The sequence below is a fragment of the Lissotriton helveticus genome, chromosome 11, assembly GCF_964261635.1.
Source record: "Lissotriton helveticus chromosome 11, aLisHel1.1, whole genome shotgun sequence".
Lineage (NCBI taxonomy): Eukaryota > Metazoa > Chordata > Amphibia > Caudata > Salamandridae > Lissotriton > Lissotriton helveticus.
Window position 1 is genome coordinate 46,515,132 of NC_136072.1, and position 20,069 is coordinate 46,535,200.

Here is a 20,069-nt window from a genome sequence, read left to right on the forward strand (position 1 = left end):
TCGCGGGCAAATTTTGGTACAGTGCACCAGCTGCGGTTCAAAGACTTTTCGGTTTCCAGTTTGTTTGCCTCCATGTGTTCTGACCTGCCTATCTTCTGTTGGCCTTCTGGGGTACAGAAAAAGAGCTGTTCTTGAGACAGTTTTTCAGATGGTGGCCTAGCAGTCTTATTCTCATAATGGTGTCCATGTTCGCTTGCTTGCATCCAGCCTATTTTACCATACTGGATTCCATTTGGCCATGGTCGATAATCTGGACTGGAGACTGATTTTAGCTCCTCTAGGGAAGGCAATGCTCGATACTGGAATCGATATATTTCAGTTATAGCACCCCTTACCTACATGGGTCACTCATTGCAATGTTATGAGCTTAACCACTGCCAGATGTGTTATTTTGCACATGATGGTTTTACAAGGATGCAGATCTTTAACCGAAAGCTGAACTTTTACCGACCAGAGCCCCAAATATGCAATCCATGTCATACTAATAAGGCACTGAGCATACCTGGTGTACCATAAACTACTCCCAAACAGAGGACTTCGGTCTAATAAACAAGAAACTATAAATCGATACAGAACTCTGAACTCCCAGTCAAAACAAACTTCTCATTAATACTTACCTAGAGCAGGCAAAGTCAGAGTTGGTATTAATATGTGGTTCCCACAGTGGACTCCAGTGTAGGGCTTCACACTACCATTAGACCATAGCCATCACTGGGGTGTAAAGCTGCACGTGTCACAGCAGAGCTGGCTCTCGGATTGCAGAACTACTTTGGGTGTTTGCCAAAAGATAGCAGAAGGATACAGGCATTACAACAACGAGAACAGGACTTGGCTTTCATAGTTCAAGCAGAACAGTGGCAGTAGGAAGCACAACTTAAGACTAGCCTAATACAACATTTATAGGTGTACCCAACCTGCATACAGCTTTGACTCGAGACAGGTTTTAAGATCAGGCCTCAGACAGCAGTTCTTGTGGGACACATGACCACCTCTCAAAAATTAAACCGGGCTAACCAGTGTGAAGCTTTACAGCAGTCATCCAAAGAAGGGAAGGGGTCTTAGAAGACAGATGCTAAAACATCTTACATTAAATAGTCCTGACAGCAAATACCCAACCCCCCCCCCCCCATTCAATCGATAAAGTTGACAAACTGCATGCCAGCAAAAATTCCTAATGCCCAATTTTTGCACTGTGCATATACACCAATGAGCATAACTGCCCCAGTTGTGACTTGTTCGCAATTATCCAGAACAGACCTACACACCTTATTGTAAGTCTCCACGTGTCATCCAGAGCAGACTATGAATGCCATCCTCCTGTCAAGCGGTGGTACTGAAGCCAGAACTCTACTACATGTCTCAACTTTCAAAGCAAATGTCCGCATGACACCTGACCTGTGGTGCGACATTACTCTAACAGCCAGCTGCTCAAGACTTGAAAACAACACCTTCAGAGGATGCCAACAGACACGGCGTAGCCAGATACATCTGAACATTCACACACCTCCATCTAGGTCCCCCTTTGTCCTTAGAACACTAAGGGCGAGCTTCAGAAAACAAATGCTGCAGCATATGAAGAATCTCTCCTTATACTCACTTTGCTATGATCAGTAGGATACTGCTGGCTGGGCACGCCCTAAAGCTTCTGATAGTTCAGTATACCAGTCCTGGCATTGCTTTACACTTTAGGCCCTTGAGCTGATCTGGTCTTTGCTGAAGGATGGTCAGCTGCAGTCTCTCGGGGGCTATGCTATCTGACAATAATGCTTATCAAAAGCATCCAATGCAGCACTCACCTCAAAAAGCTTTATTTTGTAATCTCGTCAAGTTTGACATATCAGGGCCATGCATTATGCGACTGAGGCCATTTTTGCTCAATTATGGATTTGCACTAGTCCAGAATATGCAGATTTAACAAATGTTTCTAGCTCAAACGGATCAAGTTACTAAAAATGTGACGGCGCGTGGAGGGCCCTTTGCAGAGGTTAACCTGTCATTTACTCCTGCATTAGGTTGCTAAACTGGTACTAAGATGAAATCTTGGACATAGTTACAATGTGCGGTTTAATTTGGCTTTACTAGCTGAAAATTTTAGTCAACCTGGCTGCATAATGTATTGCTCCCCTGCCACAATTCCTGTGAAAGATTTAAGCTGCAAACTGCTGCCTCTTTGTTGCAAGGTAACCCCTGCATCTTCAGAATTCCCCCTCCCTCCCACAAGCTGGTTTGCATTAACCCTGTACTGCATTTCTGCATACTGCCCATACCTAGTTTCAAAGATCACAACCAATTCTCTTATAACCTGTTGCTCATCTATTAATAGAATTCACGTACACCACCGCTTACAGCTCATCACTATATAAAAATAAACATTGAATTGAATCTACCACGTACAAAGTAAAGTTAATGCATGGATAGGTTCCATTTAGAGCACACGACTTATCGCAATAGCTAACATAGGATCCCAAAGGAAGACTGCTAGCCACAGGCAGTAAAACAATTGCAATATATAATCCTCCTGGCCAGACTAATGCCATAACTCATTCATACAGGTTGCACATTCATTCTTGCACACGGCTGGACACTGGCATTAGGCAAAAAGGCCATAGGTCACGTTTATCACCCAGTAGTGTACTAACCCACAGCAATAAACAGAAACGGCAATAACTAAATGTATCAGCCACATGCAGCTAGCTAGCACAGGATTTGAACATTGCATTTTTAAATGGGATAATGGAACATGAAGGCAATCAAGGAAAATGTTGCCAATATGCTATGGGCAGTCTGGTCTTAAAAGTGGAAAACTATTAGGTGTGACTAACTAGGAGAGGTCAAGGGTTATTTGGAGCCCCCCCCCCAGCAAGGTGACAAAAGACGTTAGGGACAGAGCTGTCTTTCCATCAGTGGAGATTCTGCAGGTCCGTGTCTGAGCCCCCCACCACTTAAGGTCCGCCCCTCAGTTTGAAGACCTCTGGTTTACACAAACATCTTTTAACTACTTCCTCCCCAATAAGTATACCTGCTCAGGACCATAAACTTTAGCTAGCTGGATGATTAGCAGTGGAGCTCAAAGCCGCCATTTTAGGGAAAGCATGACATAAGCAAACCAACCCCATCTGAACAACAAAGGCAAAGTCCACACCCTTCGGAACTGTGTAGAGTGCGCTACCCATGCAGACAAGAGCCGGCGCCCCTAGTTAGCACTGAAACGTTGCACACAACTAGAGATAGTAACCGGTACTAGTCAGACCCTACATGATGGTGTAGACGCCTAACAAGGATTGAGTCCCGCTGCAAGCAATGGCAGGGCCTTTCCAAGTACCACAGAGGCTGCACGGTTTCAGCAGCTCCTCGAGGCCCCATCACAGGACCCCCCCCCCAAGACATCTCAGCGTTCCCAGAAAACGGCACCAGCTCAGTTATTCTGTCCAGACCATTTAATCTGAACCACGAAGTCGGAGAAGCATAAACCATAAACATTTCTGCATTTTTTACAGCAAAAATACTACATAAGTTGATAGGAAAACACGATTGTTTTTGTACACTGGATAAAACATTATAAATTTGTGACAATTTAGACAAATGTCGCTTCCCACATCCATCACTCGTTACTCTTAAAAAAAAAAGTCTCTAGGAATAGTCCGGCAGAAAAACAGCCGACAGGCGCCATCCTTATGCTTTGCTGGATCCAGACGGCCACAGACAGGACTGCTCTTCACACTGGAATGTCCTTACAGAAGGCTCTGTCAACGCGTGGCCAAGGGGGGTTCACACCCCATCCTAACCAGAGTCCTTGTGCACCGGGGAGGGGGCAAGATGCTTTAATCGTCAAACTTGGTTCGCTTTCCTCGGTTTCCACCTCTGAATCCTCCGCCGCCGCCACCGCCTCCTCTACCTGCAACATGAACAGGGCAGATTAGCATATTCAGCAAGAACCAGATTAGATAACTGGGTGATAAATGCGTTGAGTTATAGTGATAACTATATAGCGAACAGTAAGAAAAAGCTCGAAGGATAAGATCTAGGCCATCCAGCTAAAACCAGATAGGTATGAACAAGTCAATACCTTATGAACATGATATGTTTTCATATTAGCATATTCAGATTGATCGACAAGTCCCCAAAAAACCAAAACATGTGACAGGTGTACGGTTCTTACCTCCAAATCCTCCTCGGCCGCCTCTGCCACCGCCTCCTCTTCCTCCACCGCCTCGGCCACCGTAGCCGCCTCCGAAGCCACCTCCATAGCCGCCGCCACCCCGTCCTCTTCCGCCACCGAAGCCTCTGCCGCCGCCGCCTCGGCCAAAGCCGCCGCCTCGTCCGCCTTCACCCTTGGGCTTGGCGAAGTCCAGCGTCACTCGGCTGCCGTCGATCTCCCCGTCCTCCATGGCGGCCTTCGCCGCTTTGGCGTCCTCCACGGTGGAGAAGTCCACGAACCCGAAGCTGGGGCGAGAGATCAGCGTTAGCCAGACCGCAGAATCTTACACCACACGCATTTTCACAAACCCATGTTAGCCAACATCCCACAGCATCCTGCTGACACAGGTAATGTAACGTTTCCGAGCCCAGGGACTCAAACATACCCCTTGGACGCCCCCGAGTCCCGGTCTGTGGCTATCCTGGACCCCACGGCTCCGTCGAAGGCTTCTTTTAAGCTCTCTTCGGTCGTGTCCTCAGAGAGGCCTTTGACAAACAGGGTTTTTGTTTGGCCTGAGGGGAAAAAACACAAAGAAGTGGTTCACACATAGGGCTTAACCAAAAATGAAATTCTCTTTATTAACAGACTGTGGAGATACTACAACCAGTTTTTGTTGCGATTGCTAGTCACTTAAAAAAATAGTTTAATGCACTGACTTAGCCGAGATCCGACACATACTCTTACACCTAACTACCAGAACACTGCAGGTTATCGTCTCGGTAGAAGGGGGTGTGCGACTAACATTTCAATTAGTCTTTTAGAGAAGATAACCCTGACCGCATATTTAGTGGCCGAAGCACATACCGCCTCCTCGGGTATTTCCACCCTGCGAGTTCTGCATCTCGAGGCGGATGGACCGTCCATCGACCTCGGTATTATTGTGGGTGTCCAGCGCCTCCTTTGCATCTTCAGGCGTCGAAAACTCCACGAAGGCAAAACTGCAAAAAGAACAACGAGAAGCTCAAGGACCTCAGCAATGGGTATTATGGTTCCCCTAACAGGGATGTGGAGCTCCTATAGCCCGGAGCCCAGGCCATACTGTTTGGGGTCAAGGGCAACAAGTTTGTGTATTGTTTCCTTGGAACAAGTAGGCCCAACCCCCTACAGCACAAACCCTTTGGCTGCCAGTTTGCAGTACCATATTTAATATGGTACTGCAAACTGGCAGCCAAAGGGTGCGTCCATTGGGTGCGTAGGGGCGTAGCCCCACGCCCCATGGACCCACCGCGTCGTCACTAGAAGCTAAATACAAATATTTAAAAAAATCGCGCTATCTGCCGGCCGGGAAACCGGGAGACACCCGACTTTCCCGGAGTGGGGGGGGGGGTTAGGGGGGGAGAATGGGCCTGCTGCAGCTGCGCAAATGTATTTTCGGGCACACTCATGCCCGCGCATGCGCAGATCGTTTCCAGGGAATTCCCCCCCTTAGAGAGAGGACCAGGGGGCTGGCCGCAGCCCCCGGGGTTACACAGGGCGAGGAGTCATGGTGCCCCCCCAGCCAATCCTGGCGCTCCATACAGCGCCAGGATTGGCTGGTCACTACATAGCCCGGGTACATAACCCCTGACGATAGCGTGGCCGACTTTGGTGCTGGGAAACCAGGTTCGAGCCTCTTATCGAACCATAAAAATGTATACATGACTTACTTTGGTGTTAAATAGATATTTTAAAAAACAAATAAAAATGATGTTCAGACTAAGGTGTGAAATTGGTGTCGAATAAATACATGTGTTAAAAACAATTAATATTAATCATGTATCATTGGTGCTGGAGTACAAGGTTCGAGACTGGTATTGAAGACTGACAAGCTGTGTGCAAGTTATATGGTCATAAAAATACATGAATGATGGATGCAGGATGGGTGAGTGGATGCATGAATGGATACAGGATGAATGATGGGTGGATGAATGGATGGGTGGATGGATGCATGAACGAATGATGGATGCAGGATGGGTGGATGGGTGCATGAATGATGGATGCAGGATGGATGGGTGGATGCATGAATGGATGCAGGAATGGATGCAGGGTGGATGAATGATGGATGATGGATGGGTGGGTGGATGGATGCATGAATGAATGAATGATGGATGGATGGATGCAGGATGGATGGGTGGGTGGATGCATGAATGAATGATGGATGCAGGATGGGTAGATGAATGACGGATGGATGCAGGGTGGGTGGATGGGTGGATGCATGAATGATGGATGCAGGATGGATGAGTGGGTGGATGCATGAATGAATGATGGATGCAGGATGGATGGGTGGATGCATGAATGATGTATGGATGCAGGGTGGGTGGATGGATGGGTGGATGCATGAATGAATGATGTATGGATGGATGCAAGGTGGTTCGGGCTCGCTCACTCGCTGCGGTGCAATATGCAAATTAGTTTACGCCCCCACCACTTTCAAATGTCACCAGCCGCCCCTGCCATATTATGGATCAAGAAGAGCACGGTCTGCAGTAAAGGGAACATTTTTGTCCATCTGTTAATGGTGTTCAAAATTGTATATATGGTTTATTAATTGAAAGCCTTTATTATTAGTGTGAGTGCTCCAAATAAATGCTATAAGCTACAACTGCACTACTGAGCGGTTCCAGTATAAAAATGTGTACACGTTTTCAAAGCTTATAGGAGGCTATGTATAATTCTCCCTGAATGCTCAGATTCAAATATTTACAAAAAGTTGAAAGTGAGATGGATTCTTTGCTTAAAAAAAAATGTTAATGAAAGCAAGAAAAAACCTGTTGCTAAACTACTGTAAATTCTCAGGTACCATTTATTTGCAGCATCATTTAGTAACGTGCTGGTGCATGCTAGTATTTCCCAAAAATATTCATAATTGAATATCAGTATAACCAGTTTCAATGGGATAATGGGAACACAAATAAACAAGCATTGGCAGAGCCAGTAGGTGTGAAATTAGTGGTCAGCTTTTTGGTTTTGGCATGGTAGCTGTCGGGCCCTCACCACTAACAAATATTGTCAAAAGCAAAAATAGTTTTTGGTCTCAAAAAGCACACTGCCACAGTAAATACTGGCACTGAACAAAACTACATTGTGTGCCGGTATACTCCTTGCGAGACCAAATTTTATAAACGCAAAAGGTCATGGTCAGACCAAATTAGGGGTCTAATTATTAAGGAAAGTCTCAAAAGTGCACTCATGGTATATGTGCTTGCATTAAGCTTTCATGATGACAAGAATGTATATAAGTAGGACGAGAAATGGTACTCCTAGAAAAATGTGAACTGCACTTTAGCATGAACAAATATGCAGGTGTAAATTTGCTAATGCGAAAATCTTTTTTGCAAGTGCACTTTCCCTCCAACCACTACTATGCTATGAGCCCTGGCATAATCAGAGAGGCTATATAGATCAGAGCCCCTATATAATGAGATTGCTGCCCTAATTTGTCATTGTACACATGGCACATAAGGGGCCAGTGGAATTTGTTACAGGACAAGTAGATTTGACGCAACCTGCCCCACGGACAAGTAGGTATTTAATTAAATTCCACACCCCTGGACTGAACCCTGTGGCCACCTTACTGATCACACTCGCCAAAAACCCTCCCCCCACATCCAATAGCAAACAAGACCACAGTAAGCCACAGTTCAAATCCCAACAGGTAATCTTGCCTGTTTATCCCCTCTCCCGCAGTAAGGTGCCCATAAGTCCCTACTCACCCTTTCGGCCTGCCTTGGTTGTTCTGTGGGATCCGAATAGACACGGCCTTCTCAAACACGTCTTGAAGGGAAGACTCAGTGGCGTTGTACGAGAGGTTATTCACAAGCAAAGTCTTGGAATCTAAGGAGACAGCATTGACGAGTGAACCAAACACGAAGGCCATACCGAGAGGACATGTGCAGGACAGTGGGTATGACCAGGCTGGAGCTCTACATTGGGGTACTCAGAAAGCACCCTATAATTCACAAATTAACTCTGCAACCAACACAATCTGAATATATGATTGGAGTCCATTTGATTGTTAGAAACTCCATTTATTGAGGAAGATTCAAGAATAAAATAATTTGACCAGCCAGCCAATGAATTCCACCCCAACAGGACCTTATGAGGGATCCTAATTAGAGGTTTTCAGGACCGCCCTATAAATAATATTTACCTCCCAATTCTTCCTGCCCTCATGGATGATCCTCTCGTGTAAACAAACTGACATGTTTTTGGGAGCCCGTGGTGAGGAACAAAATCTCATGTTTACGGCACGTAGTTTGCTTTTGCATTGCTCATGGACTAAAAAACACTAAATTGGCTCCAATCGTTACTCATGCAATAGCATATCAGACAGTACATACCACTCCCTCGCTTCGCACTCTTCTCTCCTGTGTAGTCTAAAAGAATCGATCGTCCATCAACTTCAGTCCCTTGCTTCTCCTCAATAACTTTATCTGCCTCCGCTTCAGTTTTGAATTCTATGTAGGCAATTCTGCAAAGATAAAAGCAAGATTACAGGTCAACTGTCAAACACGTGAGAAGTCAAAAAGGAGAGAAAAAAAAAAAAAAAAAAAAAAAAAAAGAACCTTACCCCCTACTACTGCCATCGTGGCCCAAAGGAAGCCTGATGTCTACAGCATTGTCAAAAATCTCTTGCAGATCTTCAGTGGTTGTGGAATAAGGCAAGTTTTTCACAAATACTGTGCGCGCACTCCTTTCTGTAAGACAAATCAAGTCACCTAGATGTAATTTTCAATAGTAAAGCAAAGGTCAAGAGTTCCACTTAGTAGTTTCGTTCACTGACGCTATTAAAAGGAGTGCTTCCTGTGTAATATTTTACATGTCCATCGGTATTTTTGCTAATTTTTCTGTATTTACCCATTTCTTTTGGGCTTGGTGAGAAGAAGAAAAAAAAAAAAGAAAAAAAAAAAAAAGTAGCAGCAACTAGTATATATCCACTTATAACGGGGTGCATTCATATTAGACCAAAAGGTTTCAACGATATGAACACCCACGGATAAGTTAATAAAATTACACGAAAACATGCACTTGTGTTAACCATGTGGCCATCTCTGCCTCATTACTAAAATGTCAGTTTTAATCCCATTAGTCGTCACAGCTCAGATTTTGGCCTGGTAATCATGACTGACAGCATTTGAAAGCTCCCGAAAACAACCTAATTTCAGTTTTTATCCACAGTTAAAAAAAAATGCATATAGACTGAAAAATGGTATTCCATCTATCTGCAAAAACCCTACTTGCAAAGATAGATTAATGAGCTTTGCAAAGTGTTCACAGGTTGTAACTGTGCGAGTTTGCAAGACTGGACAGCCCTTGGTTAAGCTTGCTGCAATCGGAAGAGGCTGGAGCTGTGCCGCTTTATTCACAGAGTACCATTCTGTGAGCCAATCCCGGGGTACTGGGGAGCTATCAGAAGGTGTCGGGCTACCCACTCCAAGCTGGACCCATCGGTACCATGAAAGCTACTCAAACCAGGAGCGAGAGCATTCTCCTGCAAGTACTCTCCACTGCATCCAGCACAGTCCCAGTCCCTGCCTCATCTCCAGCGTGTCGTCCAGTCCCAGCAATATGGGCCTCAATGATGACTAGGGTTGATGCAAGTATATGGTGCCTTGTTAGTTCTTAAAAAGGTGTCACGTTCCTATACTGCTAATCAATATTTAACATGGCAGTAGCAGATAATTGAAGTAGCATTCACCTCAAATGGAGTTGAATTGTGCGATCGGATTAGGATGGTCACCATTTGTAGCTATACCAGAGTGCCTTCAGTGTAAGCCTTTCAGAGCAGAAACGTGCTCCAGTGCTCTGTAGCCTTAATTTTGTGGAATGGCTAGTTTCAGGTAGGCTGAGGCATGGGTATTTAGTGTAATTCGATGTATCCCCATAGCAATTTTTCCCATTTTAAATCCCTTGTTACATAGGTTTACATGGTAGGAAGTTATTGATAGGACTAGAATGGCCATTCAAAGACTTCCCAGAATGGTAGTAATAAATCTAACGATATATTGTTGAATTGCTCCTAAAGTGTACCAACAAGTTGTTGACTTTGCAAGTCCAAATTCAGCCTGCTGATGGTCAGAGGTAAGTGGATTAACCTGCCTTGAACAGGTGCTAGAGCCCATGGGGGGGGAGTCGTAAACCATGGTCTTCAAATGCAGAGGGATGGCCAGTTTCCAATCTACACTTTTGACCCCCACCAGACCAAGGATTAGGGAAATTAGGGAAGGCGTGTGCAGGTAGGAAGGGGGGGGGGGGGGGGAAGAGGAGTATGGAAATCAGCCATCCTAGGTGTTTAGCCTGCTTTTACCTCCTTGCTGGAAATCAGCAATTACAGATTTGGAAGATTTGATGCACTCTGGGACAAAATGGCACTACAGGATGAGGTCATAATTTTGAGTTACCATGCTCCCATTGGTCAGAAGTGACCTCCTGCATGACCCAGAGAACTTAGCATAAGTGTCCGAGGCCTCCAGATCTGCTTTAAACCGAAGAGAATCAAAAGGGCCTGTCTGCGCTGAAGATTTTGAAGTGCATTTCCAAAGGCAATGACTTTCTGCAACATTGGAAACTGCAGCCCTGTGGGTTAAACCTGCCTCAAAAGGACTAGAGTGGACTCCCTGCAAGCTACAGGTTAACAGAGCTCCCCTGGACATCCCCACAAAGCATGCCCAGTTCGGAGTACCGGTGGATTTGTATGGGTTGTATTCAAGTAGATTGTTGAATTCACACTTTAAAGGACCCTCTTGGAGATTTCAGAACCTTGGAATGTGTGTTGGATACTTTCGGACCCGCAAACAGAACTTCAGGGAGTTCTAACTGGACCCTGCCTGCTGGTGAAGGCAGCACAACACAGTGTTGAGAAAATTCTCCACAACAGGTCCAAGGTGTGTCCCTGTCAGAAAACGAAATGACTAAAAGGGGCACTGCAGGTTTCTAAGCACTAGAAAGTGACCAATCTTTAAAAATTAATCTCTGGTTCCTACAGTGGATTTTTAATTTTGGAGTCATTTAAAAATATTACCTTTATGATTTACATACCAGTCTTTGAAGCTAAGCTGGTCTGCTCGCAGCCAAGCTACCAAGGGTTGAGCTGAGGAATACGTTTCTAAGACCTATGATCAGTCATACCATGTGAGGTGCCGTTATTGCCAGTGGCAGACTTATTTTTGCCCCTACCAATAACGCACTTTCCAACATGTAGCAAACACCATCATTTGGTACATTTGGAATTCTTTGGACCACTGTGCTTTCCACCCCCCCTGCTGTTTCCGGTCCCTGGTTTGAGCCATTCGAAGTCTAGTTTCCACCACCTGCTTTATATGAAAGGTTAATGAATGGACATTTGAACTATGAGGCTGTCTTAGTGTTTCATCCTTCGAAAAGAGCTGGGTCACCATCTTCTCACGTTATCATACCACCTTTACTCCAGGGTCCTAAGCAGAGGCGCTAACTTCTTCATAAACTCACTGGCTCAGCCCTCTTTCCCACCTCATTTGAAAAACCTTAACACGAATTAAAATGGACGAGCGGGCAGTGAATAACCCACTGCTGGCTGTCCTTAACAAGTTAGAGAAGCTAAATGGGCAGCTGCCTTGTATACTTCAATGGTACTGTACAGTTAAATTAAAACAAGTATTGGCACAACCAATAGGTTTCGCCTATCCAAGTCTTTGCAATTCATGTAGCCATGTTGTCTCTAATGCACCACCCTTTACCTTCAATAAATACTTTACCTCCACTGACTCATCCCAAATCTCATTCTACTACTAGGATCTCTAAATTACCCTTTCTAGACTTTCCTCCTCCATGGATCACCCATCGGCTTATTTTACAACTACAACCTCCCTTATCCAGGTCTAGAGATTCTGCCCTTAATCTCTTCTACTCACCCTAAACTTCATCTTACTAAGATCTCCCAATAAACACTTTCTAGGCTCTTACTCTTGTTTCTCACATTATCCTTCTCAATTGAATGAACACTCATGCCCACAGCTCCTATTTCACTATACTAACCCCCCACTAATTTCTTTGGGGTTCTGGAGAAGCACAGTACTTGCCAAAAATTTCTTTGACACCGCCTCAGGTGGGCAAGTAAGCGATATAAATGAAATTCCAATACAGTGACAGCAAATACAGAATCCCACAGAACGCAATGTAGCAAATTGGGTAACATTTAGTACAATTTCGGGACCTAGATCCATTTAAAAATTTCTCCAGCACAACAGTATCATCCTCATCACACTAAGCTTACCCTTCTTGCTTTCAAGGTTGCCTTCCTTGGTTCTAGCTCGCTCCATCTTAGTCTCCAGGCCTAGAATTTTTTTACCATTGAAATTAACCGCCTTCTCCAAATCTTCCTCAGTGGAAAAATCTACATATCCAAATTTCCTGAAATGGACATAGTTTATTTAGATCGCTTTTGACATTTTTACTGCACTTCATAAACAGTCGAGGTGTCGAACAAACTTACTTTGAGCCACCAATTCGCACATCAGAAACAGTCAGGTTCTTTTTGGCGAAAAATTGTCTGATGGCCTCCTTCAGCTCATCAAAGTCCTTCTCCGGGTTCAAGTTACCAAGATAGAGGGAGAAACCAGCTGAAAGATTTAAATAAAACAAAAAGGGTTAACACTTCAAGAACACCAACTGGATGAGAATGTGCTAGTTATATCAGAGCCCCAACTTCAGAGCAATGAGCACGACTACAACATGTCCAGTGCGGCCAATAGTTGAACACAGCACATCAGTTAACAGTGGCATCAGAATTCAGGATTAAGTCCCATAGTGTTCATCACATGTGCTGAGATCAACTGTCAAGGCCGCACTCTACGGTGCTCCAAACCCCCCCTAAGGGGGAGCACAATGTCCCCCATTCAAATCCAAGAGGCTAATGCCTCAGCATTCCTTAAGCAGGGACTCACTTTCAGTTCCTTCCGTCTTCTGCTTTTTTGCTTCCGGAGCGCTTTTCGCCTTGGGAACCTCCTTCTTCCGCTTGCCAGACTCCTTCACGGTTTCTTGAAGGAAACAAACTTTGATTATTTACTTGGTCGTACAAACCTTGCACCTTTATGGGTAATCTCTAAACGAGATTCAACATACTTTTCTCTTCGTCGTCATCTTCCTCCTCGTCGTCGTCCTCCTCGTCATCATCATCATCACCCTCCTCCTCATCAGAGGACTCTGTTGTGGCAGCAGCTGCCTTCGCTGGCGTGGCAGCCTTGGCCTTGGGGGGAGGCGGGGTAGTATCCATGGCCTCGTCAGACTCTTTAAAGGAAAAAAAGTAGGACTATTTAAGGAAGGTAAGAGTAAACAGCAGCAATCCTAGTTTGTTCATATTCACTTAATGAACCGCGCATCACTAGACCATTGCTGGGCAAAAGGCAATCGACGAAGCAGCTCTTGTAACATGGGCTAGATAAGCCCATGTTACAATGATCGGGCACGGGCTTTGCAGGAGTGCAGAACACCTCACTTCCACACACGCCCAGTAGAAAGCACATCAGAAAAGATAAAACGCATCAGGGATTCAGCATTAAGTCCCTAGGTGTTCATCATTTGTGCCAAAACTAAGTACGGCTCTGCTTAACATTTAGTTTTAAAAAATGGCATACCTTCATCGTCGTCATCCTCCTCGTCGTCATCCTCTTCCTCAGATTCTTCTTTTTTGGCTGCCTTTTTCTTTGCGGACTGCTTCTCAGCCTTTGGGGCCTCAGGCTTCTTAGGAGCGGGTTTTTTGGGAGGAGGAGTTTCCTCTTCGGATTCTGAGAGGGGAGAGACAGACAAGACTCAACACCCATATGCAAGATCACCGGCTAGGCCACTTCCACAAAAGCCCCGGTTGAAAATAGAGAGCCGTACAAACAGTCCCAAGTCCGGGACTGTGCACCATCGGCAAGAAAAGCCCTGCAGCACATACACAACTATAGTTTCAGACAATCTAGGATCACCCCAAGAGCTGCCACGCACGCGTCACGGGCCAATACCACACACGACTACCTGGCTAAGGAGTACTCCAGGATCTGTGTCCCGTTAACTTCATATGCCCACCAGGTCGCCATCGGTTGTCAATACTCACACGCGGAGACAGAGCCCGCCCCTCCACCCCTGAAACATGCTGCCTCTACCCCGTGGGCATCAGTGAACCACGCTGCCCTCACCCCTTGGGCATCAGTGAACCCACGCTGCCCTCACCCCTTGGGCATCCGTGAACCCACGCTGCCCTCACCCCTGGGCCTCCGTGAACCCACGCTGCCTCCACCCCTGGGCATCCGTGAACCCAAAAAGCCTTACCAGACTCATCGTCATCCTCCTCCTCGTCGTCGTCATCGTCCTCGCTCTCTTCCTTCTGGGCCTTCTTGCCGTTCTTGGCCCCTGCGGCCTTCTTCCCGGGGGTGATCACCGGCTTCGCAGGGGTGGCTGCCTTCTTCCCTGGCGTCGCAGCCTTCTTGCCTGGAGTGGCGGAGGCCTTGGCTGGGGTCACAGCTTTCTTCTGAGGAACCTCCTGCAGATAAACCAAGACGTTAGTCGGTGCCACACACCCTCCTAATAGCAATCCCAAGACAATCTTCAATCAGGGCCCAAGATGTACCTCTTCCTCCTCACTGTCATCGTCCTCTTCAGAGTCCTCCTCTTCATCACTGTCGTCGACATCCTTGGGCGGAGGAGGGGCGAGCTTCTTCGGCTTGCCTTGTTTTTGAGCTCCCTAAAAGGGTAATTAAAAAGTTATCAAACTATTTAGAAATCATATAAATATAACTGCATTAGTCAACTTTGCAATCCCGAACCTGGCCCTGCTACCGCGATCTGCACCAACTTAGGGTTATATTTACTACAGAATCCAACATAATTGAAAGTCATTTTTTAACCTGGCCCTGCTACCGCGATCTGCACCAACTTAGGGTTATATTTACTACAGAATCCAACATAATTGAAAGTCATTTTTTAACCTGGCACCGCTACCGCGATCTGCACCAACTTAGGGTTATATTTACTACAGAATCCAACATAATTTAAAGTCATTTTTAAACCTGGCCCTGCTACCGCGATCTGCACCAACTTAGGGTTATATTTACTACAGAATCCAACATAATTGAAAGTCATTTTTTAACCTGGCCCCGCTACCGCGATCTGCACCAACTTAGGGTTATATTTACTACAGAATCCAGCCTAATTTAAAGTCATTTTTTCCGATCCACAGAACATGCACTTAGTTTCCTAGACGTAAAAAAAAAATGCAGCAAACAACGCACAGCAAAGTCAATAAAACAACATTGACATCAAAATACGTGGGGCAGCCAGGCACGTGCAAATACGCACAACTCGGGCCACGTGCTCACGCGCCGGGCGACAGCTGCCACCGCCGCGCGAGCGCGGCCGGGAAACCCCTCTTCTTCACTACTTGGGCCGGAGTGCGCGTGACGTCGGCACGACGCGTAGCCGGCCACGGTGTTCGCGGCGCGTGGCGAGCCAGGGGCCTAGGGTGTCTCGCGCACGGGCGCGCGCCCGCCGCGGCGCAAGTACGTCACAATCCGCTCTAACGGCGACGGCCAAGCGCGGGAACGGATTGGGGGAAAAGAGGCGGCAGAAGAGCGGCCTGCAGCCGGAGGCCTACTACCCCCAGCGCGGGCCTACGGCCACGCTACGGGAGGCCGAGAGACCCACAGCGCCGCGCCTGGAGGAAAGGGGAGGCCCACGGCGGCACGGCGCCACGCCTGGAGGAAAGGGGAGGCCGAGAAACCAAATGGATTCAACAGGCCGCCGATCTGATCGAGGCCCCTCGTTTACCAGCTTTAGTGCCCTCACAGCTGCCTCCAGTATAGTAAATAATCTCTCCTCCCCAAGTCAGCTCGAACAGCCGTAACGGATTCTCCCCCCCCCCCCCCCCATCAGGATGATAATACCGATTATACATGCCCACCCTCAACCCCCACCGCCGGGGCCTGGATAATAGGCCGCCCGGGAGGAAGCAGGACTTTTCTCAGGAGTAACCTCGAATTAACCCCGCTCTCAGCGCGCGCCGCCGCCGCTCACCTTTGCTAGCTTCACCATGATGGCGTTGGGTAGCCGCGGGTTCCCGGGTGTCGTGGGGTCAGGGTGCTGGTGGAGCTGCACGTGCGGCCTGTGCTCTGCAGCGTCTGATGTGCGAGAGCGCGCGGAGCTAAAGAGAGAAGGGACGGGAGTGCGGGCGAGGACCTCCCTCACCCTCCAAGAGGCTAAAAACCAGAGGGTGCGACGCGTCACGGCGAAGGGCCAATGGCAGCGCGCCGTCGGGCGCGGACCTGCCCACTTCCCTTCCTTCCACCAATGGGGTGGGGTGCTTCTTCCTAGTGCCGCCCACTTCCTACCAAGAGGAGGGGCGGTCCTAGCGTCTGTCCTCGAATGTCCATAGTCCTGCGACCAACCGCCGAGGCCGTCTTTGCGTTGTGTAAAAACTTGTGTCCAATCGGGAGTCTCTGATGGGGAAGATCATCTCCGCGAATCGGACGCGAGTAGGTTTCGCCGCAGCCAATGGAGAGCGAGTTCTTGTTTGTGTTCCATTTTGTGTTTGTCTGCAGACTGCTTTGGTGTACGCTCGGATGATGGCGGCTCCCAGGGTCCCACATGTGTGGACGAGTTGGGCGAAACACCCCCTCCCCGCCCCCATTCCCTCTATATGGAGAGCGTGTGTTGACGAAGAGTGCCCCTGTGCTATTCTCAGCCCATGTTAACTCCCGTTTGAGAGGCAGCCTGTTGTCCAAAGCGAAGCATTGCCAAAGGCTTGGGCCTGGTTGTTAACGCTGTTATTCCTATTTTGTCGTTTAGTATTGTATCGCTAGAAATTGCATAGTGGGACTTTGGTGTTTGTGTTCTTTTTCTGTGACAGAAACAAATAAACATCTTAATGCTGTATTATTTCTGGTAGGACTTTGTAGTTTAACCCCATGCTTTTATGTATGCATTCATTTCCTACGACTGTTTGTACTTGTGGGCATCAGTTTCATCCTTTTTGGCATACATATTTTTGTACACATAACCGATTGTATCAACATATATTGGTGAGTTCGTTTTTGCATGTGTATTTCATGTGTTGACTATGCAGTTGTATTTTTTGTGTATGGGTAAATTTGCATTGGAGAGGTATGGAAAGGCAGAATGAACAGAAGGAGCCCATGCCTACAGCATACATTTTTAGGAATTCCTCACTGCCCATCCCTACTCCTCATCCAAAATCCATACTTTCCATCCATCATCCCTAAATCTCATCCATCGTCCCTACTTCTCACCCATGATCCCTACTTCTCACCCTACGCAAGTCTGTCATCACCCCTACTTCTCACCCTTCATCCCTATGTCTCAACTTTCACCCCTACTTCATATTTGTATTTCTTATCCATCATTACTTCTTCTCATCCATAATCCATACTTTTCACTCCTACGTCTCATCCATCATCCGTAAATAGTATCCATCGTCCCTACGTCTCATCCATCATCCCTACTTCTCAGCCATCACCCGACTTCTCATCCCTCAGTCATACCAGCACACTTTCAGTTTTGTGAAAACCCCTTCACCCTGATAAATTGGTAACAGGCTATCAGAGTTGAGAAACAGGGTTGCGTTCTATTGGTCTAGCCACTGAAAAAACAGCCTTCTCATTGCACATCCTGGTTTAGAACAGAGGAGAGGAAATACAACTTCATGTTTGATTTCAGTGAATCCAATACTGTACAATTTTTAATTTTAAGTTAGTGGTTTTCTGTTTACACAGACCTCCAGCATTTCTTGCTTTGCGAAATCAGCAGAGGAGCGCAATAACTGCAATATTCATCTCTTTGGCCGCAAAAAAAAGTCCTCCGTCAGACCTTAAAAAAAATTCCATCTTATTGACTGTACGTACACACACCACTACATGACGCAGTCGAGCCATAATAGCTGCCTGCTTCCTCCTGCTGCATTAGGGATTAAGGAAACAAAAGTACAATCGTGTTAGTGGCCTCTGCCCATTGACACAATTGTACACGTTAAAAGGTGTTCATTCTCAGCTGTGCAGAAAGATAATCCTATCACTCAAGCCAGATTTCTTAACCCCTTCCATGCTCATGACAAGGTCAGCTCGTCATGAGGCACACTGGAGCTGTGCTAATGACGAGCTGACCTTGTCATGAACAATGGGTTTCAAAGCTTTTCAGCACCCAGCGGGAATTGCCTTAGCACCAATATAAACTCCCTTTTTAATACCCGAGTAATTTCCTTCTTATAATCTTCTCTTCCTCTCTGGAAGCTGAAGAATCAACTTCTTTGTGTCTCCTAAGAATCCTAAGAACTCCAACTCTCGGGTTGACTCCAATAAGGACTTTTTCCTGCTTATTATGAAACAAAGATTCCAACAGCCCTATCACATCCTTCAAATCTTTTCTCAATTCATCAATGGTCTGAGACATTATCAAAATGTCGTCCAAATCCACAATCGTACTCTCTCGAAATTAAGCTATCACTACCCTCATGACATTCGTAAAGCACCATGGTGCTGATAAGATACCAAAGCGAAGGCACTGAAATTGATATAATTGACCCTCCCATCGGAATTGTAAATATCTCGGACTCTTTGTCCATAGAAATCGTGTACCCATCCTTCAAATCTAGTTTCACCAATCAATTGTTCTCCTACAAAAAATCCCTCAGACAATGGATTCCCTCAATTTTAAAGTGCCTTTACACCAATTATTTGTTTAGCTCCCTGAAATCGATCGCTGATCTCCAATCTTTGTCTTTTGTTTTTGACAAAAAATATGCGGGCCCATGCATCAACCTATTTAGGAAGTGCAAATGGTGCGAATCAGTAAATTCGGCCGTTTGCGCTTCCTAAATACGTTTTTGGGATGCATTAAACTATTTTTCAAAATTCACTTTTTTTTGCATTTCTTAAAAATGCGAATGCATTTAAGGAATCGCATTTGTGCGATTCCTTAAATGCAATGCATCAATTTTTTTAAAAATGCGAATTTTGAAATAGGAAGTGCAAATTAACACGAGGTTGACCCTCGTGTTAATTTGCGAAAATCTTTAAAAAAAGCAAAAAAATGCATTTTTTTAACTTTCATGTTACAAACACACATGTCCTTAGGACATGTGTGTGTGAAACATGCACTTTAAAATACATTTCAGGGGTGCAGGGGGGGGGGTCCTTTGGACACCCCTCTGCACCCTTGCAATGCATCAACAAATTGCGAGTTCAAAAAAATAAATATGCAAAACTGCATTGATTCCTATGGGCCTCTAGGCCCATAGGAATCAATGTAATGCCATTCCTTAATTGCGATTCGCAATTAAGGAATCGCAAATTCCGAAAATTAAGAAATCCTAAAAAAATTTAGGATTTCTTGATGCATAGGATTTTGCATTTCCTAAATTGCGATTCCTTAATTTTCGCAATTTAGGAAATGCAAAATCCTACAATGATGCATGTGGGGGCATAGTGTTTACAACCACTTTTCTGTTTCCTCTTGGCGTTTCACTACACCTTTTTGCAACATAGACTCTATCTTTACGTCCACAACTTTCTTTAATTCCTCGTCCTCTGCCAACTCTCTTGGCTCTTTCCCTTGAAGAGGAATACTTCTGAACTGTATACCGTAACCCTGTACTGTTTCTAAAATCCATCGATCCTGGGTTAACTTCTCTGATTCTCTTTTAAACTCTCTTATATGACCCCCTACTTTTTCTTGGGAAGAACCAGAAATAATCTCTACTCACCTTGATTCCTGTAACTTTGACCTTGTGCCTGAAAAAACATTCCTCTTCGTGATCTTCCCACTCTTCCACTACTTGGAAAAGAAGGAAGTTGAGCTCTGAAATTCTCTTCCTCTGAATTGAATACAATACTGGGTCCTCTGTATGTCCCGGCTAGCAGTGGGC

General features: G+C 45.9%; 1 protein-coding gene and 2 non-coding genes across 3 annotated transcripts; all 3 read right to left on the bottom strand.

Annotated features, from left to right (window-relative positions):
- Positions 1 to 3,422: 3,422 nt before the first annotated feature.
- NCL (nucleolin) lies at positions 3,423 to 16,596 on the bottom strand. Its single transcript, XM_078668097.1, has 15 exons — positions 16,208 to 16,596; positions 14,766 to 14,879; positions 14,468 to 14,678; positions 13,789 to 13,938; positions 13,277 to 13,441; positions 13,099 to 13,191; positions 12,648 to 12,774; positions 12,429 to 12,565; positions 8,748 to 8,874; positions 8,518 to 8,648; positions 7,891 to 8,011; positions 5,003 to 5,136; positions 4,584 to 4,710; positions 4,160 to 4,443; positions 3,423 to 3,895 (listed from the first exon to the last, which is right to left on the bottom strand). The coding sequence occupies exons 1-15, from the start codon at positions 16,223 to 16,225 to the stop codon at positions 3,822 to 3,824; spliced, it is 2,013 nt and encodes a 670-aa protein (XP_078524223.1). The 5' UTR covers positions 16,226 to 16,596; the 3' UTR covers positions 3,423 to 3,821.
- On the bottom strand, positions 12,916 to 12,979 carry LOC144793268 (small nucleolar RNA SNORD82). The gene has a single exon (XR_013602865.1). It is a non-coding gene; the product is annotated as a small nucleolar RNA SNORD82 (small nucleolar RNA).
- LOC144793267 (small nucleolar RNA SNORD82) lies at positions 13,672 to 13,739 on the bottom strand. The gene has a single exon (XR_013602864.1). It is a non-coding gene; the product is annotated as a small nucleolar RNA SNORD82 (small nucleolar RNA).
- Positions 16,597 to 20,069: the final 3,473 nt, after the last annotated feature.

What these genes read in the sequence shown, in the direction of transcription:
- NCL (XM_078668097.1), bottom strand. An exon ending in AACCAAGGCAGGCCGAAAGG is followed by an intron (nt 5,137 to 7,890) that starts GTGAGTAGGGAC and finishes TTCTTTTTGCAG; the next exon opens with TTTTGCCTTCGTGGAGTTTT. An exon ending in GACTCGGGGGCGTCCAAGGG is followed by an intron (nt 4,444 to 4,583) that starts GTATGTTTGAGT and finishes CTCTCGCCCCAG; the next exon opens with CTTCGGGTTCGTGGACTTCT.